Source organism: Apteryx rowi, unplaced genomic scaffold, assembly GCF_003343035.1.
Source record: "Apteryx rowi isolate R43461 unplaced genomic scaffold, aptRow1 scaffold_185, whole genome shotgun sequence".
NCBI classification, from domain to species: Eukaryota; Metazoa; Chordata; class Aves; order Apterygiformes; family Apterygidae; genus Apteryx; species Apteryx rowi.
Genome location: NW_020448141.1, coordinates 419,924 through 441,917, shown reverse-complemented (window position 1 = coordinate 441,917; position 21,994 = coordinate 419,924). Strand labels below are relative to the sequence as shown.

The following is a 21,994-nucleotide window of genomic DNA, read 5'->3' as shown; positions in this document are numbered from 1 at the left end:
AGATCAATATAAGAAAACAGAGCTGAGGGGGCAAAAAGCTTAAACTTGTTACTGTCATATCTGAAAATTGTGATCTTCTAGGAAGATCACAGATAGGAAGTTACAGAACTTGAAACAAAGATGGTCCTGAAAATTACCAGGGCCGGGGGGTTGGATTCAAAGATTATTTTATTTTTTTTAAGTGAGGCTGGTTTTTTTTTTTTCCTGCATTACAAATACAAGAACAAACTTCTGAGCCCATCTGAGCATGATGTCAGAAGATGGTTTTAAGAGGCCAAACCAGGCTCAGAAAGATTGCTCTAAATTATGCTGGCTTATACCCCAGAGACAGGAGTGTGAACAGGTTCCAGCCGAAATGCAGCTTGATTCTCAAGCTGGTCTTTGGCAGCCTGGAACAGTTCCCTGAGGAAGACACAGCTGCTGTTGAACAGCATTTGCTGGTTTAATGGTAGCTCTTATATTAGCAAATCCTCTCAGTACTAAGGGAGCAGCAAAAAAGTCAAACATACAACTAAGGAACCAAACATACAACCACTGGGAACTTACCATGAGGATGTGTTCATGTCCTACTTATGCCCTAACTATATAATGGATACTTATGAATACTTCCCTAGTGAATATTCTTACTCAGTTGATGCTGAGGATTTGAACTGGATGGATAATGTGAGTGTAAGCAGCAAGCAACAGGAAAGGCAGGACAAGATAAGGGGGATTTGCACTGTTCCTGCCTTGGCTATCCTTATCCTTCATTTTCACTCTCTAAAAAGATGCGGCTAAATGCCATTATCTTTGTATTAAAATGTATTTTCTATTTAGTGAGAAGTTTAATCATAAGACACTAAAATCCTAGGAACTTTTGGGAGCAAATATAGTTTCTTTGCAGATTCCCTCCCCTCCCCCCTGCATACTGCCAGCATCTTGTGAAAGAGTCTGATTAAACAGCAAAGAGTGGCTATGCTGTTTCTACTATTATGTGGCAATCAGAATCCTGTGGCAAATGTTTCAAATAACAGGAAGCAGCAGAGTATCCAGGGTACCTCTGATTGCCAGCCTAGTCTTATGGAGACTCCTGTGCCACTAGTTTCTGACATTGGACTGCAAAACAATCCTTGACCATAAGATGTGTCCATGCTGGTTAGAGTAGTTGATTTGAGGTTTAGTGACATTAAATTATATTCCAGTTGGAGCCTTCTGGGGATCTGGACCATCTTTTCAGTATGTGAATGCAGTGCTTAGCACCATGGGACACTGATACTTTTGCAGGGACTTAAGGATTTCAGCTTGTGTAGGAAGCAGATCTCTGAAGTGGGTTGTGATGGTAAGCTGCAGAAGGAAGCAAGCTTTGGATTAATAACAGACACATCATTAGCACTGTCTTTTGAGCAGCTAGCATGGTATATAACATTGACTACCCCCACCTTGAAACAACTGTTCTGTTAGGTTCCTGCTCTCCCCAGGAAATGTTGCCTGTTGGTGGTGTTGTAATGTGTGCGTACAAGGAATGAGGTTACTGTCATCTGTCTTCGCTTTCTGAATTCGTAGCTTTGGCAATACTAGTCTGTGCCAATCAGCAAGCAACAGATCAGTTTCTGTTTAGTCATCACTCTCGGATAGTTTCCAGCTAGTCTCTCTGGAGGCTGATGCAATCCATGCCTCTCCCTGCATGGCAAATGCAGAGCACTTCATGTTGGCATCTGCTCTGCTTGTTTGATAAAAAAATGTTTCTTTTCCCACTAAGAGAACAAAAAGCTATTGTAAACCTATAATCAGCTGTATCAACAATGATGTTTTCTTATGACAGGTGTTGTATGTTTTGGGTCATTTCATATTCTGGGGTTCTATTAGTAGTCGATATGCATAGATTAAAAAAAATCAAGTCCACAAAACTCATAGTTGTGGTTATATATGTGATATGTGACATACTATAAATGCTTGAAGAAAGCTTCTCATCCAGTGTACTGCCTTCATGTCTCATGCACATCCATGTCTTCAGATTCAAAATACAAAAAAATGCTAGCGGGGAAAGATTTCCTTCTTTCTAATTTCAATCTGTGTTTATTAAATTTCTTTGACCTTATCTTTGTCTAACTTCATGGCAGGAGGAAGCCAAACATGGAATGTTACTCTACCTGCATGCTCTACTTGTGCAGGTTAGGCTTGTATATTTTCTTAGAACAAGAGGTTGCAAAGACTGTGGTCTCTCCTTGTTGTTGAGGGAAGGACAATAAGTGAGTGCAGAATATCCTAATTGGTCCTAGAGGCCACCCTTATACTGGCAAATAAATTAGGCCAGGGCATAAGGAGCTCTGGTCTTGAGAGCAAATGGCACAGTACAGCTTTCATCTATATAGTTAAGCAGTCTTCTCCCCTTTAAACAGGGTTTGCATGCTGCCTACTTGAAATGGCTATGCTATTCCCCAAACTGTGCCTAGATACCGTCCTGTGAGAAACCCAGTTGGTATGGACCATAATTATATGAGAGAGCATGCTAATGATTCCACCGTAAGGATGACTGTGGGTCAGTGCTCAAGTCTGTGCCCCAGGCTTACATGGTTTACTTGAATAGATATAGTCAGAGCCTGATCTCTCTCCTGGTCTCTATTCTTGATTGCTAGTTAGGTTGGGAGGATTGTTTTTTCATCTTTTCCTCTTGTATGTGCAAAAATAAGAGCCTATGACAGCTAAATCCTGGAATATCTCTTAGTCTTTCATGTAATTCAACTGAGGACTGGAAACTTTCAGGAATATGAGGAACTCCCCAGAAAAGCCTAGTCTGCAGCTTCATCTGAGGTGTGCCTGCTGCAACCAGTCTGGGACAGCAGACCCATTTACCGCCTGCTTGTGACCTTGGACAAACTGGAATAGCCTGGAAAAACTGTGGACTGCATTCCTGTTAAAGCAAGGCTTGAAATGTATCCTTTTCCTGTGAGCAGAAAAAGAGGTCAAAGGGAAATGTTTCAGCATTGTTTATCTTTTTCTTGCTGCTGTGAGGTTTTGTTTGTACAAATTAAGCCTGTGATGGAAGGATTCGAAAGAATCTGTACTTGTCTTGTCTGGGCTGGGCTTTCATGTGGTTGAGTATGTGGGCAGCTGATACACCTGAATACACGAATTGATCCTAGAGCTCTGCTGAAATAGTTGTGTGAACAACAGTAACAGCAACAACAGCAGCTGCTGCAGCTCTTAGCACGGCAATAATAGCTACAATTGCAGCTGTGACAGCAACAGAAGCCACAGGAAAGCCAGGAACAGTTTCTGGCTGCACAGTCAGGATCTGTAACTGGTTGGGATGCTGTGACTATCTCTGTGTGGCAGAAGATTCCATATTAGAACAGATGACTACGTGAAACCCCAAGAAGTGTGGGCCACCAAGATGATACTCTCCTTGTTACTCCCATCTGTGTAGTGTGCACAAAGCTACAGACTGTCCCATTGTTTCTTAATGGGCTTCTGGAGAAGTGAATGTCCTAGCACTTTGGTTAATCTATTGAACATGCTATTGTGCAACATTTAGATTAGTGAATTGAAATAACCCCGTGCACCAGTACACAATGGGAACCAACTGGCTAGAAAGCAGCTTTGCAAAAAAGGACCTGGGGGTCATGATGGACAACAAGTTGGATATGACCCAGCAATGTGCCCTTGCAGCAAAGAAGGCCAATGGCATCCTGGGCTGCATTAGGAAGAGTGTTGCCAGCAGGTTGAGGGAGGTGATCTTTCCCTTCTAATCAGTCCTGGTGAGACCACATCAGGAGTGCTGTGTCCTGTTCTGGGCTCCCTGACACAAGAAAGACATGGACCTACTGGAGTGAGTCCTGCAAAGGGCCACAAAGATGATCAATTACTGGACATACAAGGAAAGGCTGAAAGAGCTGGGATTGTTTAGCCTGAAGAAGAGAAGGCTCGGAGAGGATTTGATTCAGCATTTATAAATATCTAATGGGACAGTATAAAGAAGATGGAGCTGACTCTTCTCATTGGTGCCCAGTGAAAGTACAAGAGACAATGGGCACAAACTTAAACACAGTATAAGAGTATCTGAGCATAAGAAAAAATCTTTCACTGCGAAGGTGGTCAAACACTGGAACAAGTTGCCCAGAAAAGCTGTAGAGTCTCCCTCCTTGGAGACATTCAAAACCTGTCTGGGCAAGATCCTGAGTAACCTTCTCTAGCTGACCCTGCTTTGAGCAGGATGGTTGGACTAGATCTCCAGAGGTCCCTTCCAACCTCAACCGTTCTGTGATATTGCAACCTTATAGCAGAGTCATTTTGTTCTTCATCTTGCATAATGACATGCTTGTTGTTATGCAATGATAATTTGCAAAAGAACAAGGAGGCAGGACCTAAGGGAAAGGTCTAGTAGTTTGGGCAATTAGCTAGAAGGTGGTTGGGCATCTTGTGGAGCAGAATTGGTCTGTGGGACTGAGAGCTCTCTGAAACAGTCCCGCTTTCCTGAGAGTGAGGGAAGTGCTGACTGGGTCTTTGAGAGAGCAGTGTGACGGGACAGGAGTCCTACCAAGAAGATTCCTGTGGAACCTGTTGATCATTCACCAGTGAAACTTATGGGTGAAACTCACTTTCTATATCTGATAGAAGGAGAAGGGAGCTGCACTGAATACCTCTCCAAAGGAAAGGGAAATCTCAGTGCTAAGCTTGAAGTATCTCAGGCTTGACCTTTAGCTACTCCTGAGAGAAGACCTCTCCAGGAAACAAAAAAGAACAACCCTGATTGAGTAAGGACTACTGCTTAGTGAGGATTAATTTTAAATTCGGGGTACCATTCAGTGAGGCTGATTTCAAGCTCCCTGTAAGGTAGGAAATTATGTTGTGGCTGGAAATGATAGAAAATTCCCAAAGATTGGATTGGTCCAAAGGTCAAATAAGAAAGCAAATGTATCAAATTTTAATGCTTTAAATAGATGACAAGTCAAAGATTAGTCCCTTATGTGAGTGGCCCTCATCCAATGACTTTACATGTGTGATCTGATAGGTATATTCCAGCAATGTTTTCCAACAAAGCATATTGTTATATTAACTCTGGGAATGCAAATATTAACTGATGTCCACCAGTAATGGAAGTGGGATTTATCCTTTGATTCTTTATGTAGTTGCCAGCTCCTTCAGGTAATGCTGTACTGCTCCCTGTTCTGGTTGCACAGTAAAAGTGAAAGCTTTTCCTTTTGGACTTGTTTCACAGCCTTCAAAGACTGTCTTTTTCTCTGTCTTGTTGCTTTTGGGGAAAATGCTAAGAATCAAGAGTTTAAAATATCATTAAATAAAGACTAATATATTACGGTTCTGACTACTCTTCTAGTGACATTCAGTGTTTCTTTATAAAGCTATTTTCAGGATTACTTACGCGTTGCTTTTACACTGTACCTGTGTATATGCCAAATGATGACCCTATCTGCAGGAAAACTTAAAACCCTATGTTTGAAGTCTGTGGGAGTTTCTATTCATTCTAATCTCCTCCTTTTGAACCCCATGTTGAGTAGGGTTGGTACAATTCTAGATTCAAAGATCAAGAATGTTTTAAATAAAGGGTTTTAGTCAGGTCATTATTTTCCTTTCTTTTTTCCTCAATGCATTGTATCCAGAACACCATGAGGCTAGGTAATGCTTGTATGGCCATTCAGACTCTGTTGTTCTTCAGCTGTTAAAGTATTTGCTGGTCACTGATTGTCAAAGATTGCACTTTTCTTATACCTCTTGGCTTCTCCAAGTCTAGTTTTCCAAACCCTAGCTGCTACTTTTCTTAGGGTTTAATGGAAAATAACTGTGTCTCTTTGGCCAAGTTTTGAGTTACAACTTCCTGGTACAAACACGGACTACCTTAGCACAGGTCTGGCAACAATAACCAGTTCTAATGAATTAAAGTTTATCTAGAATAAAACTTTAAAAAAGAGAATCAGTCTGGAAACCCCCCACCACCACCATTTCCTGGATCTTTTCATAGCTCCATCTTTCAAAAGTTTCTATTGAGTTTCTATGTTAGCCTATCCCTTGCTTAAGTGATCCTCTTCTCCCATCCTTCTTCTGAAGAGCACTCTTGCCATTATTTTGAGCTGTAGTTCTACGGCTGGCAAAGCAACTCTGGTTTTGTGCATAGAACCACAAACTTATTGTCTTGAACCCCTTTCCCTCTCCCCACCCCTGGGTATTTGGAGTGACTGTTTTGCCTTTCTGTTTGTTTTAAACACATCCCACTCTTAAGATAGATCAAAGCACTCATGCAGGGCTTTCAAAGCTTAGAATATGGTAGCAGTTCCTCACCACTCACATTTTAGAGAGTCTATAATAGCATTGCATTTTAGTATTCCCAAATTCCTATGGACTGTTTCTCATTGAGTGACTGTACAAGTTAATATGGGAATGCTGGAAGCTTAAGGAAAAATGCATAAAGTAGCTACAGGTTAGCTTTCAGTGAGCCTACAGATACACTGTAACTGTTAATAGGTTTTTTTAGCAATGGGAAATCTGAAAGAAGAACCTTGTAGTAGCAGTATTCTAAAACGAGCAATCTGATCTAACTACAAAATTTGTCCTGCTTTGAGTAGGGAGTTGGACCAGATGACCTCCAGAAGTTCCTTCTAACCTAAACTATTCTGTGATGATATGAAAAATGAGGACCCTGTCCCATTCAGCTGGCTGTCAAACTGTAGGCAAGAAACAACAGGTGGATACAGAGAATATAGACAGGAAACAATGAGATGGTAGTGGTAAGCACCATCAGCAATGGTTTTGGTTTATCAGTTATCTACTTGATGCCATTTTTTTGGTACGCTTTATAGCAAATGGGGATTTCAGGGCAGGATTTGAAGAAGAATAATGAGGTAACTTGGTGCCTTTCTAAGGGAGTCCTTGCCCTGTAGGAAGGTCAGTTTGGGGAAAAAGCCTTCTATGCAAGTTCTTGTTTGAAATTTTCACAAGTGATTGGCAGATTCTGGCAATGAGTTCATTTGACATGGATTTGGTGTTTTGTTAGTGAGTGAGAGTGGGAGGTAATCTGTGAAAGGTCCTTGAAATGAGGACAGGCAATTTATGTTGATTCTTAGAGAAGGGTGGGTGTTGGTAGAAGGAGCTGGATGAGACAGCTGCAGTGATATGGACCAGCTGAATGATCTTTCCAAAAGCAGTTTGCATGAGTATGAAAGATCAAAATGGCATTAGTCAGCAAACAATATTACAAGAAAAAAGTTCAGCTGTGTGGATGGACATGCTTTGGAAAGCCATGCTTTAGAGCTGTTATAAGGTGAGGGGGAGTAAGAGACAGTTATAATGTGGCAGAGAAAATCTAGAGAGAGATCTAAGTCTAAGGCATCAACCAGGCTGTAGAGGAAGACAGCTGGGATGTTGATATTGAAGAGGGGGATGGATGCCAGGAGAGTCTGGAGTAAAATAAAACAATGTCTGTCTTTAGCTGCCTGCTGATGACAAAAAAGATGCCAAGACAAAATTACCTACAAAGAGAAAGAAGACTGATGATGAAAATTAGAGAGTGGATCTTTCATTCAATACGCTAATGACAGTCTGAGAGACAGGAGAATGAGATGACAGTCATACTAGTGAAGAGAGGAGATTTCAAGAAGTCCATTGCAGACTGTGATAAAGGCTAAAGAAAATGAGATTGGAATATTAATTCTGAGCTTCTCCTAGGAAAAAAAAAACTTGGAAAGAAACCTTGACAAAAGCAGTTTCAATGGAGTGCAAGAAGGGAAAGTAGAATGTGAGTATGTAATACAATTAAGGAAGGGAAGTCCCAGGTGTTCATTGGTGACTTCAGGGAGCTTGGAGATGGAAAAGTAGTGGAGAGATGAACAAGATTAAAGGAAATGTATGTAACTAATGTGTGATTATATTGTAAGGAGTAAGAAATAAAGGGAAGTGAGAAGAAATAGAAAGGAAGAGAAATATCAGGGAGTCCAAAAGAGATTAAATCAGTGCGGTAATGAAAGATGGCAAACAGGACTATTTCACCTGTCAAAGTAATTCATTTATGGTGATGCATTTTTTTAACGTGTATCCCTTTTCCTTAAATTTCTCCCAGACATCATTTATGTTCTTACTAAATTCAAATAAAGAGCTAATTACAGTTACCATATCCATTTTTGCTATGTCCATACAGCTTTCAAAATCTACGTATTACTACAAGGATTTGTGTTCTGGCTGCATTTTTTTTATCTGTATGCATGTTTACACAGAAAGACAGTTAAGATAGCTGGTCACAATTCTGAAGTAAATCACTATTTATCTTGAGACTAGCAACTCTTGTTTCTGATAGTAAAAAAAACAGTACAGCTATTAATCTAGCAAGTGGGTTTTAAATTTGAGAAGTCAGAAGCAAATTATAATGCCATTATATGAAGCTCCTTCAGGTTACTGGATCACTCTCATGTGAGCATCCCATTCATCCATTTTGAATAAATGATATTTGGGAGATATATTATTTGCTCAAAGTATCTTATGATAACATGTTGGCATATAACAAGTGCAGTCTTAGAAAAATCTTTATTTGTTTCTCTGAACAGGATCAAAGGCTGCAGATGTTAAATGGAAGATGAGTTTTTGTAAGTTAGTAAGTAATACCATGAATTATATGCTTTTCCAGTAAAGACGACCAAAACCTATTGAAATCAACAGGAGGATTCACCCAGAGTTTCTTTATAAATCTGCACATACGTGAATGCTGAACAATTGCTAACATCGATGAGCTTGTAACCAAGGTTTGGCTTTATTACATGTCAAATACAGATATGTTGCATTATCTGCTAAAAGCAGAAGCAATCTCAACTTGAAACTGTTGTATTTTTCAGTGACAGTAAAAATCTGGTCTGCGGGCATTAGGGTAGCTTAAATGGTGTCTATGGCCACTACTTCCTTGCTATTTATGTTGTGGAACAGTGAGAAGTGAAAGAAAACAACTACAGAAATATGATGAGTTTTAGATCAAATCTCTAGCAGTTCTTGCAGTTACAGTCTCAGGTGCCTCAAGGAAAAAAAGCTTTAAGGGTAGAAAAAAACCCTTTGACTATCCTTTCTACGATGCTTGTACCGGCTTGGTGCACCATAGCTTGGTAACTATCACTTTCGCTCCAAAGCGCAAAGCTCGGGAGATGTCTCAGGCCTACAAGTTCACACTTTGTTGGCACATGCTTTGTCTATTCTTTAGTGCCCCTGCTGGAAAAATTCGTGTGTTTCACCGTTTCCTTGTCCTTCACAGTCCCCTTACCCGCACAGCTTTCTTCTGAAACCTTGTGAGGGGGAGCAGGGCAGCGCCAGACCCCGGCAGGGAGGCACGACCAAGGCGAGGCGCGGCGGGAGGGCGTGACGCCAGCAAACCTCACGGGAACCGCAGCAAGCCGGGACTCAAAATGAGTGAAAACCGAGGAGAAAAAAAAAAAAAAAGCATGGCCTTCGAAAAACCGCCATTTTCCTGCCGTCCAGCGCATGCGCACGGCCCCTCCCCCGCGGGGTACCCACCGGCGCGGCGGGAAGGCTGCGTCCTGCCCCGGCCGTGCCTCCCAGCGGGGCAGGGCGGCCGTTGGGGCCGGTGGCGGTTGGGGGTGGAGGCGCGCGGCCGCCGCGGGAGGTGACGAGCGGAGCGCCCCTCCCCTCACCTCAGCTCGCCCCGCCCCCTGGCGCCGAGGCCCCGCCCCCTCCAGCTCGGCCCACGGCGGGTTCGTGTGTCGCCGCGCGCTGCTCGGTAAACCCCCGCCCCCGCCGGCGGGGCTGCCTCCGCCTCAGTGCGCGTGCGCCGCCCGCCCGGCCGTGGCGGGGGAGACGGCGCTTGTTGTGAAGCGGCGGGGAAGCACGTGAAGGGCGCAACGTCATCATAAACACTCGTAGGCAACATGGCGGCGCCTCCGAGCGGCAAGGTAACGGGGGCGGGCAGGGAGCGCCGCGCCGCGGGCACCGGCGCGGGGGGGCCCGGCCGGCTTCCCGCTGGCTTCCCGCTGGCTTCCCGCAGCCCTGGGGCTGGGCGTGGGGAGTCGCTGTGCCCCTCGCTGGCGTCGCCCCGCTTGGGGACGGGCCGCAGGAAGGGGCGGCGCGGCGCGGCTGGGGGTGGCGGTTTTCCGCCCTCCCCGCTGTGCGTGTGGCGGGGGGGGGCCTCGTGGGGCCGCGCCGACTGCGGGCCCGGACTGGCCCCTCTTCGGCCGGCTTGGCGGCGGCGGGAGGCCCCGGGGCCCTCTGCGCCGCCGCGGCGTGGCGGGGGGGGTCGCGGCGAGACTTCGGCCCGCCCTGCGCGGGCGAGGCGACACGTCGCAGCGTCCTGCGGCCCGAGCCGGGTCGCCCTCCCCGGTGCTCGTGCCGCCGAGTGCCCGGCTCGGGCCTAGGGGGAGGCCGCTCCCCGCCGCAGGAGGCGGTTTGAAGCTGAAAAACGAGGTTCGTCTCGTCTCGTCTCCGTGGCCGTATTTTCCAGAGGTGCTGGTAGACGTTACTGGCCTTTTCCTTAACCTGCACTTAAGCCTTGTGCGTGTGTCTGCCCCGGGGTAGATGTAAAGTGCTGTCTGTCAGATCATTTTGTTAACGTAAAGATACGCTGCAGATCCTCGTCGAGTCTTTTTGAATGAAACTGCAGAGCTTGACAAGGAAAAACTGAGGAGGTGGTTTTCATTCAAGTGTCTGTTCTGGTTTGAGTTGAGGTCACTGGAGGGGGGCATGTTGCCCCCGTCTCTCCCTCCCCCTCCACATAAATCTGAGTTGTGTCCTTATGGTTTTATTGTACAAATATTTATATTCAATGTTTCAGTCTTCTAAAACAGTTACTGTGTAACACCTGAGCTCTTGAGCAGGTGGATCCTGTAAGATTTACGGTCTTAGTATAATGTCTGACTGTATCTAGCCAGTGTTAGAGTATGACCAGTTCCCTTTTCCGTTAAATGGCAGCAAATGAGAGAATGTATGTAATAAGTTATGTCAGTGCTTTTCAGAGGCTGCTGGAGTGTTTTAAGCTAGCGAGATAATTCAGTAGATATCTCTGTGGTAGAGTTAATGGAGGGACTGACCTGGTAAACCAGTTTATGATATCTTCTGTTTTAATCAGAAGTGGAACAGGTAACTTGCTCAGCTGGAGTTGTTACAACTTTAAAATGTTGTAATCAGAGTTCTTGACAACTGTTAGGTGCTGTGGTCCTGCTGTCCTCCTAGCTGTTTCCAGCTATGCAAATCAAGTTTGCATGTAAGCAAAGAAAAGTTACTCTTTTGTTTTTTCTCTGTTGAGTCCTGAAAACGAAATAAGTCACTTTCAGCTTCTTAATGTAGGGATACTGGTTTTATTAATAAATATTTTCCTAGAAAGCCTTAAAAATAAACTTTGAAGTCTTGCTTCTGTTTCAATTCTGACCTAAATGAAACTTCTGGTTTTGTTCATTTTAAACTCAGTCCAGCAGTTTATTGGCTGATGCTAAGTGTTTTCATTTCTCATAATTGATTTTCATATCGCTTTTATCAGGAACTTGATTTTTCTTTTTTCTTTTTTTTTCCTGGAAGCATGTGTGAGAAACAGAAAATGAAAACTGAATTAGTGTTGGTATAGGCAGCTTTATCATAAACATCCACTTTTCTAATGTTTAAAGCATCTGAATCTTTCCTTTTCATTGTCTGTCACCACTCTGGTTATGACCACCATGGATTTCCAGGATTTTTTTACTCTTAAATAACACTTTTCAGGTGCAGTTCATTTGTTTCTTCTTTATCAGGTATTGAGAACAAACTAAAAAGAAGTTTATGCGTTCTTTATATGACTGATTTTTCACATTTTAGGCTCTTGTATAGTTTAGGTAGAAAGTAAAGCTGCATGATTCTGCGTCATTCTGAGAAGATCAATATTTCTCAGTTTGCAGGCCCACTAAACTTTTCTGAGTGGAGGTATGGATCCCTGTCAAGCAACAAAAGCCAGATGACAGTTGCTAGTGTTCTCAGCAAGGTGTTCTAAGACGAATGCCCAAAGTACACATCCTGTTCGCCTTCCCTGTCTATTCTTCCTGTTCAGATTCCACTAGCCCTGCCTCTTGCCGTGATAGAAAGGTGGGGAAAACTACTGACTGCTTTTCTAGCTTTTGTTTCATATATCTCTTAGAACTGACCTGCAGGCCCCTAAACTATATTATCATAGTTATATAAGAAGCTAAAAATATTGTGGATTAGTTGTTTGTAAATTTGATATATATTCTTTGTTCCTGTTTAAGAAGTCTATTTGACCTGGGACTTTTATAAATTTCTAAGGTGTTGCAAAACTTTTTCAGTTATGCCACATCCAGAACACTAATGCAACTTGTCAACTTCTGATTCAGCAACATATTAGCATTCTTCATGTATTTAAATTATAGCATCTTAAAAAATAAAAGCACTTGATACAGAGAACAAAATGACAGTTCTGTTTTCTAACACCTCATGAAGTGGCTGATCTGAAGTTTCACTCCTGTCAATAGGAGAGGGTCCATCCTCCAACTCTCCCCTGCTGTGTGCTACCCTTATACTTGCTTGGGTTCTTATTTGATCTCCCTGTGATTTGATTTAGCAAGCTGAAACAATTCAAAACTGTGCACTTATTTTTGGCAGGGTTAATATTCTGCTGGTTTAGGGAGTGTGTTTGGATCACAGTTGCTGTTTTGGATGTCATCACGATGCTAGATGTGCTTGTGAACTAGTGAAACCTCATTCCAAGTGAAGTGTAGCATAGTGTAACAGTAGAACATGGTGTAACTTGGTTCAGACCCCAGCATTCTCACTTAAGGTGTTATAGACCATGGGTGTCCTAATTTAATTCCTCTTTTACTTCTGCCTGCGCAGTGTTGTAATGATGTGTTTCAGGTGGTAAACCTTTGAAAGAGTAGTAGGTATTAGCTTGTGGGGTTTTTTAGTCTAATTTAGCAGCTTTTAGCATGCTATTACTTTTTGCAAAATATTACACAAGGTAATTCCCATGGAGTGCTCATGGGACTATATTAAGTGGTTGGGATAGATTGTCTCAGATTTCATGAAATCTTGTGTTTCAATGCACTGTGTCAGGTTGTGTTTTTGTTACATTTTCACCCAATTCCTCTTACCTGCTCTATCTTTTTTTTAATATATTTTCCAGCTGTTACAAAAATCAGTGTATTAACTCAGTTATTCAATATCTTTTCCTTCTTTTTTTGCCTTGCTCTGATTTCAGTTTCATGCTTTACTGGGATATGAACTGTAAATTTAGTCACCTCATTGTGACTGTATATACTACTTTCCTTAGATTTTTTTTGTCTTATTTGTTTTTCTTATTATTTCAAGTCTTAGTTGTTCGTATCTCAGAAGGTCCTGGTTGGCGTTCTCTGTATGGTTAACTCAATTCCAGAAAATTTAAGTTAATGCAGTGGAGTTCTGATTCATGACTCATATTTTTTATTAGTGACCATCTGTACTAGAGCAGTATGAGCTTCAGTTTTCTGCTCTTTCTGCCAGACTTTTCTGCGAGTAACTTGGCAGTAAGGTCTTTCGTTTTCAGTGCTTTTAATGGCATGCATCAAAACAGGTATACTTTACCTCCTTTTGTTGCTTAGCAAAGGTCAGTTTGTTTTCCTTGTTTCAGAGAACCTCTTGTGAGCTTCACCAATAAAACAGAAAATATTAGAAAATGAGGTAAAAAGCTGTGTGGGGAGAGAAGTATAAACTTTAATTTTAGTCTGTCAGTATAGAGGCTATTATTACAGCTGGCTTACTCTTATTATAGCTGGCTTAGTAATGACTTTTATGTTTATGTTCTTGGAGTTTGGTATATCTTTGGCATATGTGTTGTTAGATCTTTCTCAATTACCAATTGACGTGAACTGTCAGAGAAGGTGTTTTTCACTTGCTTATGCCCTTGCTCTTGAAGTTAAAGCATGGTCTAACCTCTCATGTTTGGCCAATGTAATTTCAGCAATTAGGAGTTTTCAAGTAGCACTGCAGCTGCTACTAAATAGTAGTGCTGTGAAGCATGATTGTTGTTGTTTTTTTGTTTATTTTTTTAATAACTTTGCTTATCCTGGCTGTAAAATGTGGTTTGTTTAATTAGCTTTGCATCCTTTAGGTAATTTATTGGCACAGATAACAGCAGAAGATTATTTTAGATGTAGACAAAGCCTGTGGTTTAAACAGTGTCTCACTGTACTTTTTAGTTAAATTATGGGGCATAGAGACTCCTGTATTATGCATATTGTTCTATTTTAGTAAGTATTTGATTTAAAATGATCACTATTTTTTCAGCCTTTATCATTTACTGTATACAGAATCATAATCTCTTCTGAATGTTCTGTGCTTCATAAGGCTTTTTTTTGTGAACAGTAGCCTTTGCCTCTTTTGAATTTAGTTAAGGCTTCATTATGCTCATGTGTAAAGCAAGCAGTTCACTGATAATTCTGGAATTCTTGTGTAGTCTTTCTATTTCATGTTCATCAAGGATTTTTGTTGTAGAAGTGCTCACAATACAAACTGAGGATCTTACCCTCGATATCCTTAATAGATTTATATTTTCACTGAAATCTCACTCTTGCTTCATAAGAAGCAAGAATATGTGGTAGTTTAACACTTTTGCAGCACACTTAGGGCAGAACTTGAAAAATTTAAGTACTGCTGTCAAGCAGAAAATCCTTCTTATGGTACGAGGTTCCCAGCATTGTCAGCTTTTTCATATTTATCCCAACATGAGCAATATTTGTGTGCTTTTTTTTTTTTAAACCCCACTTGGAAACTTGAAGTTTCTGAGACTACTCCTCTCAAGACTAGAAGGACCAGAAATTTCACTGTTTTAGGGAAAAAGCTTGAGCCATCAGCTCAGCAAACAAAAGGCATATAAGGTTATGTTTTTATATCTTTATTAAAACTTAAATTGGGATCTTATTTTGTTACTGCATTTGGAACCATAGTAGTTAGATATAATGAGTTCCAAAGTTCCCGCAGTACTTCAGCTCTTTTTTCTTTTAGCTGTTTGAGTAAGTGTTGCAATAGTCGAATATGAACTGGTGCATTCCCAAGAAAAAGTCTGTAGTAGTAAATTCTTAGAGACTGGTAACTTTTGTATTTCCATTGTTAACAGTGAATGGTTGTAAGCAATAAAGTGAGAAAATTATATGCTTTTTCACTGATTGTTCCGGCCTTACCTTGTCCTTCTTTTCTGTAGCCTCATGTTGTCCCAGTACATTTTTGTTGTTGTTAGATGGTTTTCTAGTCCTTTTAGCTGTCAAATGTTATCATGTGTAATTTTTCGTATCGTTTAGTACTGATAGCTTTATAGCTAATGTTGTTAGAATTGAATTGCAGTATGTATGGTAGTTCTGTTTTTTTCATTGGATGTGAAGATTCCTGGGTTAGTAACTTTTGGCCAACTCTTGTACAGTATGTAAGTAGTTTCAGTGTTTAAGGTCTTTTTTTTCTTCTAGTCCACAGAGACAATAGTTTAATGTCCATTTGTGGCCACCTATTAGCCAAGAAATGGAGAGCTGATTTTTTTGGGGTCTCCAGAACTAAAAATGCCAGCTTTTGCAGTTTAAAAACAACAACAGTGAAAACTGGGGGGGTGGGAAATCAAGTATCAGGAGTTGTAGTGACCTTCTGATCCACAGAAGATGCATGTTGGTTAAGTAATGTTAGCTTGATGTTCTGCAGAGCACTCAAGTATACTGGTATCTGTCCACTGAGAGTAAACTCTTGATGCAGTGGCTACTTTGACATGCTCAGTGACTGTTTAATGGTGGATGTGTGAATAAACTCTGGGGAAACCTCAGCTATTCCAAAGTCAGAGATAGAAGCTAAAGCAGTATGATGCAGAATTTTAAATTGAGATATATTTCTTCTAACTTTAGGCCCAACTGTAAGCTATTTTATTTTATGTATGTAGGATATCTAAGGACAACCATTGCCTAAATTGAATTGATTTTATTGGTCTGTAGTGTTTCCTCCTGTTTTTCATCTTTTGTTTACCTTCTATTAGGATCCCTAAATAAGATGCTAATCAGCTGATACATCTGTTGTTAATGTTTGCAGACAGCCTCATCTTTCCTTAATTTGCTGTCTTGGGAGTGTTCAGACCATGGTCGCTTTCTTTGGAGTGTGCCTGCTTTGACTGTTGGATCCACAGTGAGGTCCTTACCTGATTCTCTAGTCTGAGGCAAAAATAAAGTAACTACTGTTGAAAAGTTGTTAGAATCAGGATTTGCACAATGCCTTAATTGTTTGATGATCCCAGAGTGGGGACTGGGTCACAGTATGAACACTGCAAGCTGTTTCCATCCATCATGAGAAGCTAGATGGCATCTTGGCAGAGTGATGTTGGCCCTGAGCTGTGCTCTCTGGCAGAAATGGAGACAGTCGGATAAGAACATAGGTAGCAAATCTGACATGTCTGAAAGATGGGACTAGTTAACTAGGTAGGAGAGCTGCATTGCTTCTCCATTCTCTCAAATGTCCTGTGTTTGACAGGTTGTTAATCTGTGATGGAGAGGTATTGAAGGGCAAAAATAAGGTCTGAACAATCAGTGCGTGTGAAGTGATGAGCCGATACTGATCAGCCAAAAAAAATGGCCAGCTGAGTGTTTTTGAGGCATCTTTTCTTAGACAGTCATACCTATGATTTAAAGCCTTCGAGGAACTTAAGGATATCATAGATGGGGGGATAAATCGGGATTTGATTACTCTTACTTTACTGTGGATATTAAGGAAACTGTTTTGCATAGAATGAGCTTTAGGCTAGTAAGGTGTCTGAAAATCTTTGAGTTATGATGATATGTGTGCAGTTAAAAGATTGAATTTTCAATGATGTTTAACCTGTTGTGCTTTGCATCTTCTTTTGCCTTTTCTATTGTGTTTGTAATTTAATGTGTTTTTGTCAAACTTTTTTTTTTTTTTTTTGGTTTGCTTTCCATTTATATTTTTGCTGTGGGGCCAACAGGATCTGCCTTCAAGGTATATAATAGCACCTAATCCTGAGGATCTATGTATCTTTGGGCAGGTCAACAAATGCTTGTGTAGAAAAAAACAAAACCACCATTATCTAAGTCAAAGTAGTTAGGCCGTTTAGGGGAGGACAACTTTTTAGCCCCAAGCGTCTAAGCAACGTATGCTGCTTTGCTTCCTTGGGGCTCTGTTCCCATAATCATTTACTCAACTATGCAGAACACTGGTGTCTTACTGTGGGCCATGAGGATGGACGGCTGGAGAGGCAGAGGGATACCTTGGGGTGTGGATTAAAATCTTAGGGGCATGTCTGTTCATTGAGTTGCTGGTGGTGTGCGCTTTACTAATAATACAAACTTGTCTTTTTTTTTTTTCCCTCCTTCCTCCATGATGAGATGACTAATGTTGTAGACTTATAGGAAGTAAGAATGGTCACTCTAATCATATGAAAAGAGAATGGAAGATTGAGCTTGACTCCCTACTTCTCACTTTTGAAAAAGAGATCATAATGAAATATTTACAATAACGAGTATTACAGAGAAAGATAAAACAGTAGCTTGTTTTCTTGTCTGATAATACAAGAAGGATATTCAAGTAACTGAACAGGTGACATTCTTAAAACTGTTAAATTCTTTCACACATTGAATAATGAGGATGTTTTAAACTGTAGTCCTTTGTCACTGAAGCCAAAAAGTTATCAAGATTTAAAGGAGAGTGGAACACTTACCTACACAGGGAATGTTGACAGGTAATACTGATACAGGTTTTGGTAGGTTTATAAAACCTCATGTTTTGGGGGTTACGATTACTTTAACTGCTAATAATAGGGCAACAGGAGTTCATTATACTACCCGATTTATATCTGTTCCTTCTACTGTCTCTGTATGTACCAGGAGCTGTCCTGTCCAAGACATGACTACGCAGATTTTTGGTTGCACACCTTCTAAAAGTTTTAAGCATTTTAACAGTGCTCCTGATCTTCCTCCCACATTCGCTATGTGTTCTCCCTCACCTTCTCTCGAGATAGCCATCTACATGTTCTGCAGTAACCTGCTGGTGAGGCACGAGGCAGCATATGCTGTTGCCAGTCTTTGTAACGTGTCTCTCCTCTTGGCTGCCTACATGTGCTGACTGGCCAGGCAATTGCTTGATCATTGGGCTGCTGAGGTGCCAAGCAGGTGTCTTTGTGGGTCACGTGTTGTGCTGAGTTGAGCTAAACAATGTTTGACTACAATGTAAAATCATATTGTAGGTTGTTATCTACTGATGGATGGCATTTGATTCAAACCTAACTATTAGTATACTAATTTTTAATTTGATACTTTATTATTTAATACTTGTATGTGCAATCTAATGTTACTTTCTCTGTTTTAATTGAGTAATAGCTTGCCATTGCTGTAATACCAGAAAACAAAAAGCAATCTCAAATTTAAATTTTATTGTAAGATGCGCTATAGAAAATACATAACAGCATTTTTGAATTTTAATCTTGTTATATAATCATCTTATAAAGTACGGCGAAGCAAAGCAACTTAGTGCTTCACATAATTCAAAGATGGCAGCAGCTGTTTTGCTATGTGATAAGCTGTTAAAATACTTTTTAGATATTCTTTTGTAAGTTTAGTGCCCTATCTTTGAGTTACTTTTTTTCTCCAGTGATTTTAAAAAATGCACTTTTTAAGCTTAGTTGTATTAATACTTGGTGACTGTTGGAGGAGTTACTACAAGATTTGACCTATTATTAGATAAGGATAAAACCCAACAGCTTGGCCTTCTGGCCTTTGAACTTGGAGAAGTTTCTCTGTAGAGTAATGGGAAAAGGAAAGTGAACTGCAGTGTGGAAAATCCTGTTGTACGGATACCCTCCAAACTTGGAAGTATGTTCTTGTTACTTTGGTTTCATCACCTTCTTCAGTGGGGCACAGGGCAGGGAGGAGGAACTGTCAGGGCTGTGCGGAGTAATGTAGATTTCTTCAGTTACACACCAACTAAATGTGGCATTGGGAGCATTTTGTCTTTTCCTGTGAAAAGAGAAGTTCGTGTTTCTGAAAGATTAGTGGATTGAAAATAGTAAAAATATTACAATGTCTGTAGTAGGGATGGTTTGGCATGGAAGAACTAGCATAATATACTAGAGAAAGTGCTTCTAGACTGACAAGTTTTACTTGGTGATACTTGGTAAAATCACTGATAGAAATGCACTTCTGCCAGTATAACCAATAATACCAGAAGGCTTTTCTGGCACAGTTGTCCTGGTAATTGATGACTTTGGTTCATACTTATGAATTATACAATTACGCTGGTAGATCCAGTCCAAATGACATCCTTTTAGCTTGTTTTTAACTAAAAGGTAAAATGTAAATAGTGACTGAATTTTCAAAAGAGGTATTTGGTAGAAATAGAGGATCTTTTTGGTAGAAAAGAAAAAAGCTGTAACAGAGGAAATGGAGGAAGGCTTCTAATGCTTGAAAAAGATCTCAGTGTAGCGTTGGCAGTGATCTTCAGGAGGGAGACTGCACTTAACTGGCCTCTAGAGTTCACTTCCAAACAACATTTTTATGATTCAACTTGACACTTTAGAAGTTTCTTGCTTGTGTAAAGTGAAGAGAAATTCATGAAGTAAATCTACAAAAGAATGAACTAGTAAACTGAGTTTTACTGATTTTAAGCTCTGTATACATGTCCAGCTGGTTAAGCTTAGAGAGCTTAATTTTTAGCTAATTTGCCTGATTGAAAATGTGATGATTTAAAATGTCTGAAAAATGAATACCTTGAGAAAGATATTGATATTTCATGACTGAAGAAATATAATATCAGTCTCTGATTAGTTGTTAAATTTCTGGTTTGCTTTTAAAAATATGTTTTTTAAAATATGTTTCTTTGGACAATGTTTGCTGCTTAGTTTGAAAAACTAACATGATTATAAAAATTACTGTTACTGTTTGTATTTCACTTCCCCAAAATCTTAATTTGGTATATTAGGGAGTTTTCATTCTCCCCTTGAAGGGTTGTTTATAAAAAGACTGTGTAAACAATTTTTTTTTTTTTTTTAAGAGCTTATAAGAGGATTTATAGTGTGCAGCACTGAGGAGCCTGCTGAATTTTGACAGAGAAGAATTCTGTGGGGTTTTTGAGCATGATCTGTGGGGAGTGTTTGCCCCAGGTGTATTTTTGTACAGGCTTAAATGCTAAAACTGTGGGCAATGTGTATTCCTGCCAACCTTCCTCTGACTTTTACACCTTCTACCTTTGAAATGGAACCTAAGCCATTATTTAATCTAAGCCTCTGATTTCTGTGCAATTCATCTTTTTGTGCAATAAACTGTTCATCTTAATTTAAATTTAGATTATCATTTCTATATGCTTAAATGGCAAGTAGGGAAAAGGCAAGATATGTAAGAAAGCTTTTTGGTGTTTGAAAAGCTGTGTACTATTTCCATATGAACCTTTGAACACTAATTAAAAAAAAATTGGGTATTGGATGTATTTTTTGTGACTAACTGGCAAAATAATGGTGTATTGCTTAGAGAATAAATAATGATTTAAGTAGTTTCAATTTCAGTTGCCTTTTGTTAACAGGGAATTGGAAAACTCAGATTTTAGGAGGAGGGGTAAAAGGAAAGGTAATGAAAACCCTAGCAAGCTTCAAGCATTCGCTTCTCAACTTACGTAGATGAATCAAAGTCATAATGACTACATCAGGGGCTAAAAGCAATTTTAAAATGTTGCTGTTTATTTCATTATCCTCTTTGTTATAGGTTGCATATGAGCAAGAAGGAGTTTTCATTCATTCATCCTGTGGAAAAAATGATGACCAGGACAACTTAATAGGAGGAATACTACGTGTCATAGAAAAGGTATTTGTATAATACAGTTATAGAATCTTCTTAAATGTGCTGACCAAGTACCTAACATATGTGGCAAATCTTGTTATCTGAAACATTGGATTTTCTTAAATGAAGATCAATATATTTGACATTTTCCACATAATTTATATATTTATGTAAGTTATACTCTAATCATTCCATAAGTAAATAGGGAGCTATACGTGCTTTGTTAATTATGTAGTATTGAATGTTTTTATGATTGTTTGTGTATTAGGAAAATGAAGTAATAGTTGACTGGAGACCATTGGATGATACTTTGGATACTTCTAACATCCTCTGTGCTGGAAAGGTATGTTTGTTAGTTATTAGTGTTCTTCATTCCACTTCTTCAGAGATTTTCTATTATACATGTTAATTCACTTATGGGTAGATGGTCTCATAGCTGGTAGCAAAATCTGTTTATGTGACTATCACTGGTATTAACAGTTACACCTAGGAATCATATTTGTGGACTGCAGCCCAGTTTAGATTATTATTTGGATTGTATGTGTGGGTGATATGTGATTCATGCATTAAAAAAGAAGGGGACCATCTATATAAATAGAAAAGGCCAAATGAGCGTAAGCAAATCATAGTCACTGGTTTCCCTGTGATAACTATTTTCTAGTCTGGTGTTTCATTCTTCATAATTAGGCTCAAAACAGAGAGATACTGTTCTAATGCAAAATAAAAATAGAAGTCTATGGACATTCCAGGGTCCAGTGAAATGTAGTATTTAAGCAGTATTAAGATGATGTGACTAAAACAGAAAGATACAATTTCACATTTAAATAAAAAGTTTGTTAGTATACGTTGGCTGGGTCTACTAGAGATGCTAGGATATATTTTAACACCATGCTAAATTTATCACAGTAAAACCTCTTTTCTATATAGTCTTAATGATAACTCAGGTTTTCCTATGTTGAATTGTATCATGTTTCTAGAAATCTTAATACTGCAGGGTTTTTTTGCCTGTGAAAATAAAGATGCTTATTTTTATGCTTGTTTAATCAGAGAAATTAGCTCAATTTTAGTATATTATGTCTTTTTATATTTGTTTTTTCTTATTGCTCAGGATTCCAGTTCTGTTGTGGAGTGGACTCAAACTCCTAAAGAAAAATCCCCCCGAGGAGCAGATCGTCCGAGTAGTTATGAGGCAGAATGGGACATGGTCACCACTGTCTCTTTCAAAAAGAAACCTCATTCAAATGGAGGTACTTCCA

At 40.0% G+C, this 21,994-nt stretch overlaps 1 protein-coding gene across 3 annotated transcripts in view; it reads left to right on the top strand.

The window, feature by feature from the left end:
- The first annotated feature begins 9,713 nt into the window (after window positions 1–9,713).
- Window positions 9,714–21,994, top strand: part of TBC1D15 (TBC1 domain family member 15) — a 39,010-nt gene continuing 26,729 nt past the window's right edge. For 2 of the 3 annotated variants that reach the window (XR_003252835.1, XM_026061756.1), the window contains exons 1-4: window positions 11,926–12,027; window positions 20,664–20,762; window positions 21,007–21,081; window positions 21,847–21,985. Coding sequence is in view for 2 of the 3 variants with exons in the window: in XM_026061756.1 (XP_025917541.1) it covers window positions 11,941–12,027; window positions 20,664–20,762; window positions 21,007–21,081; window positions 21,847–21,985 (400 nt within the window). In the remaining variant the exon portion in view is untranslated. Of the gene's footprint in view, window positions 9,876–11,925; window positions 12,028–20,663; window positions 20,763–21,006; window positions 21,082–21,846; window positions 21,986–21,994 lie in introns of those variants that run through there. The other variant, XM_026061757.1, reaches the window with a different exon arrangement.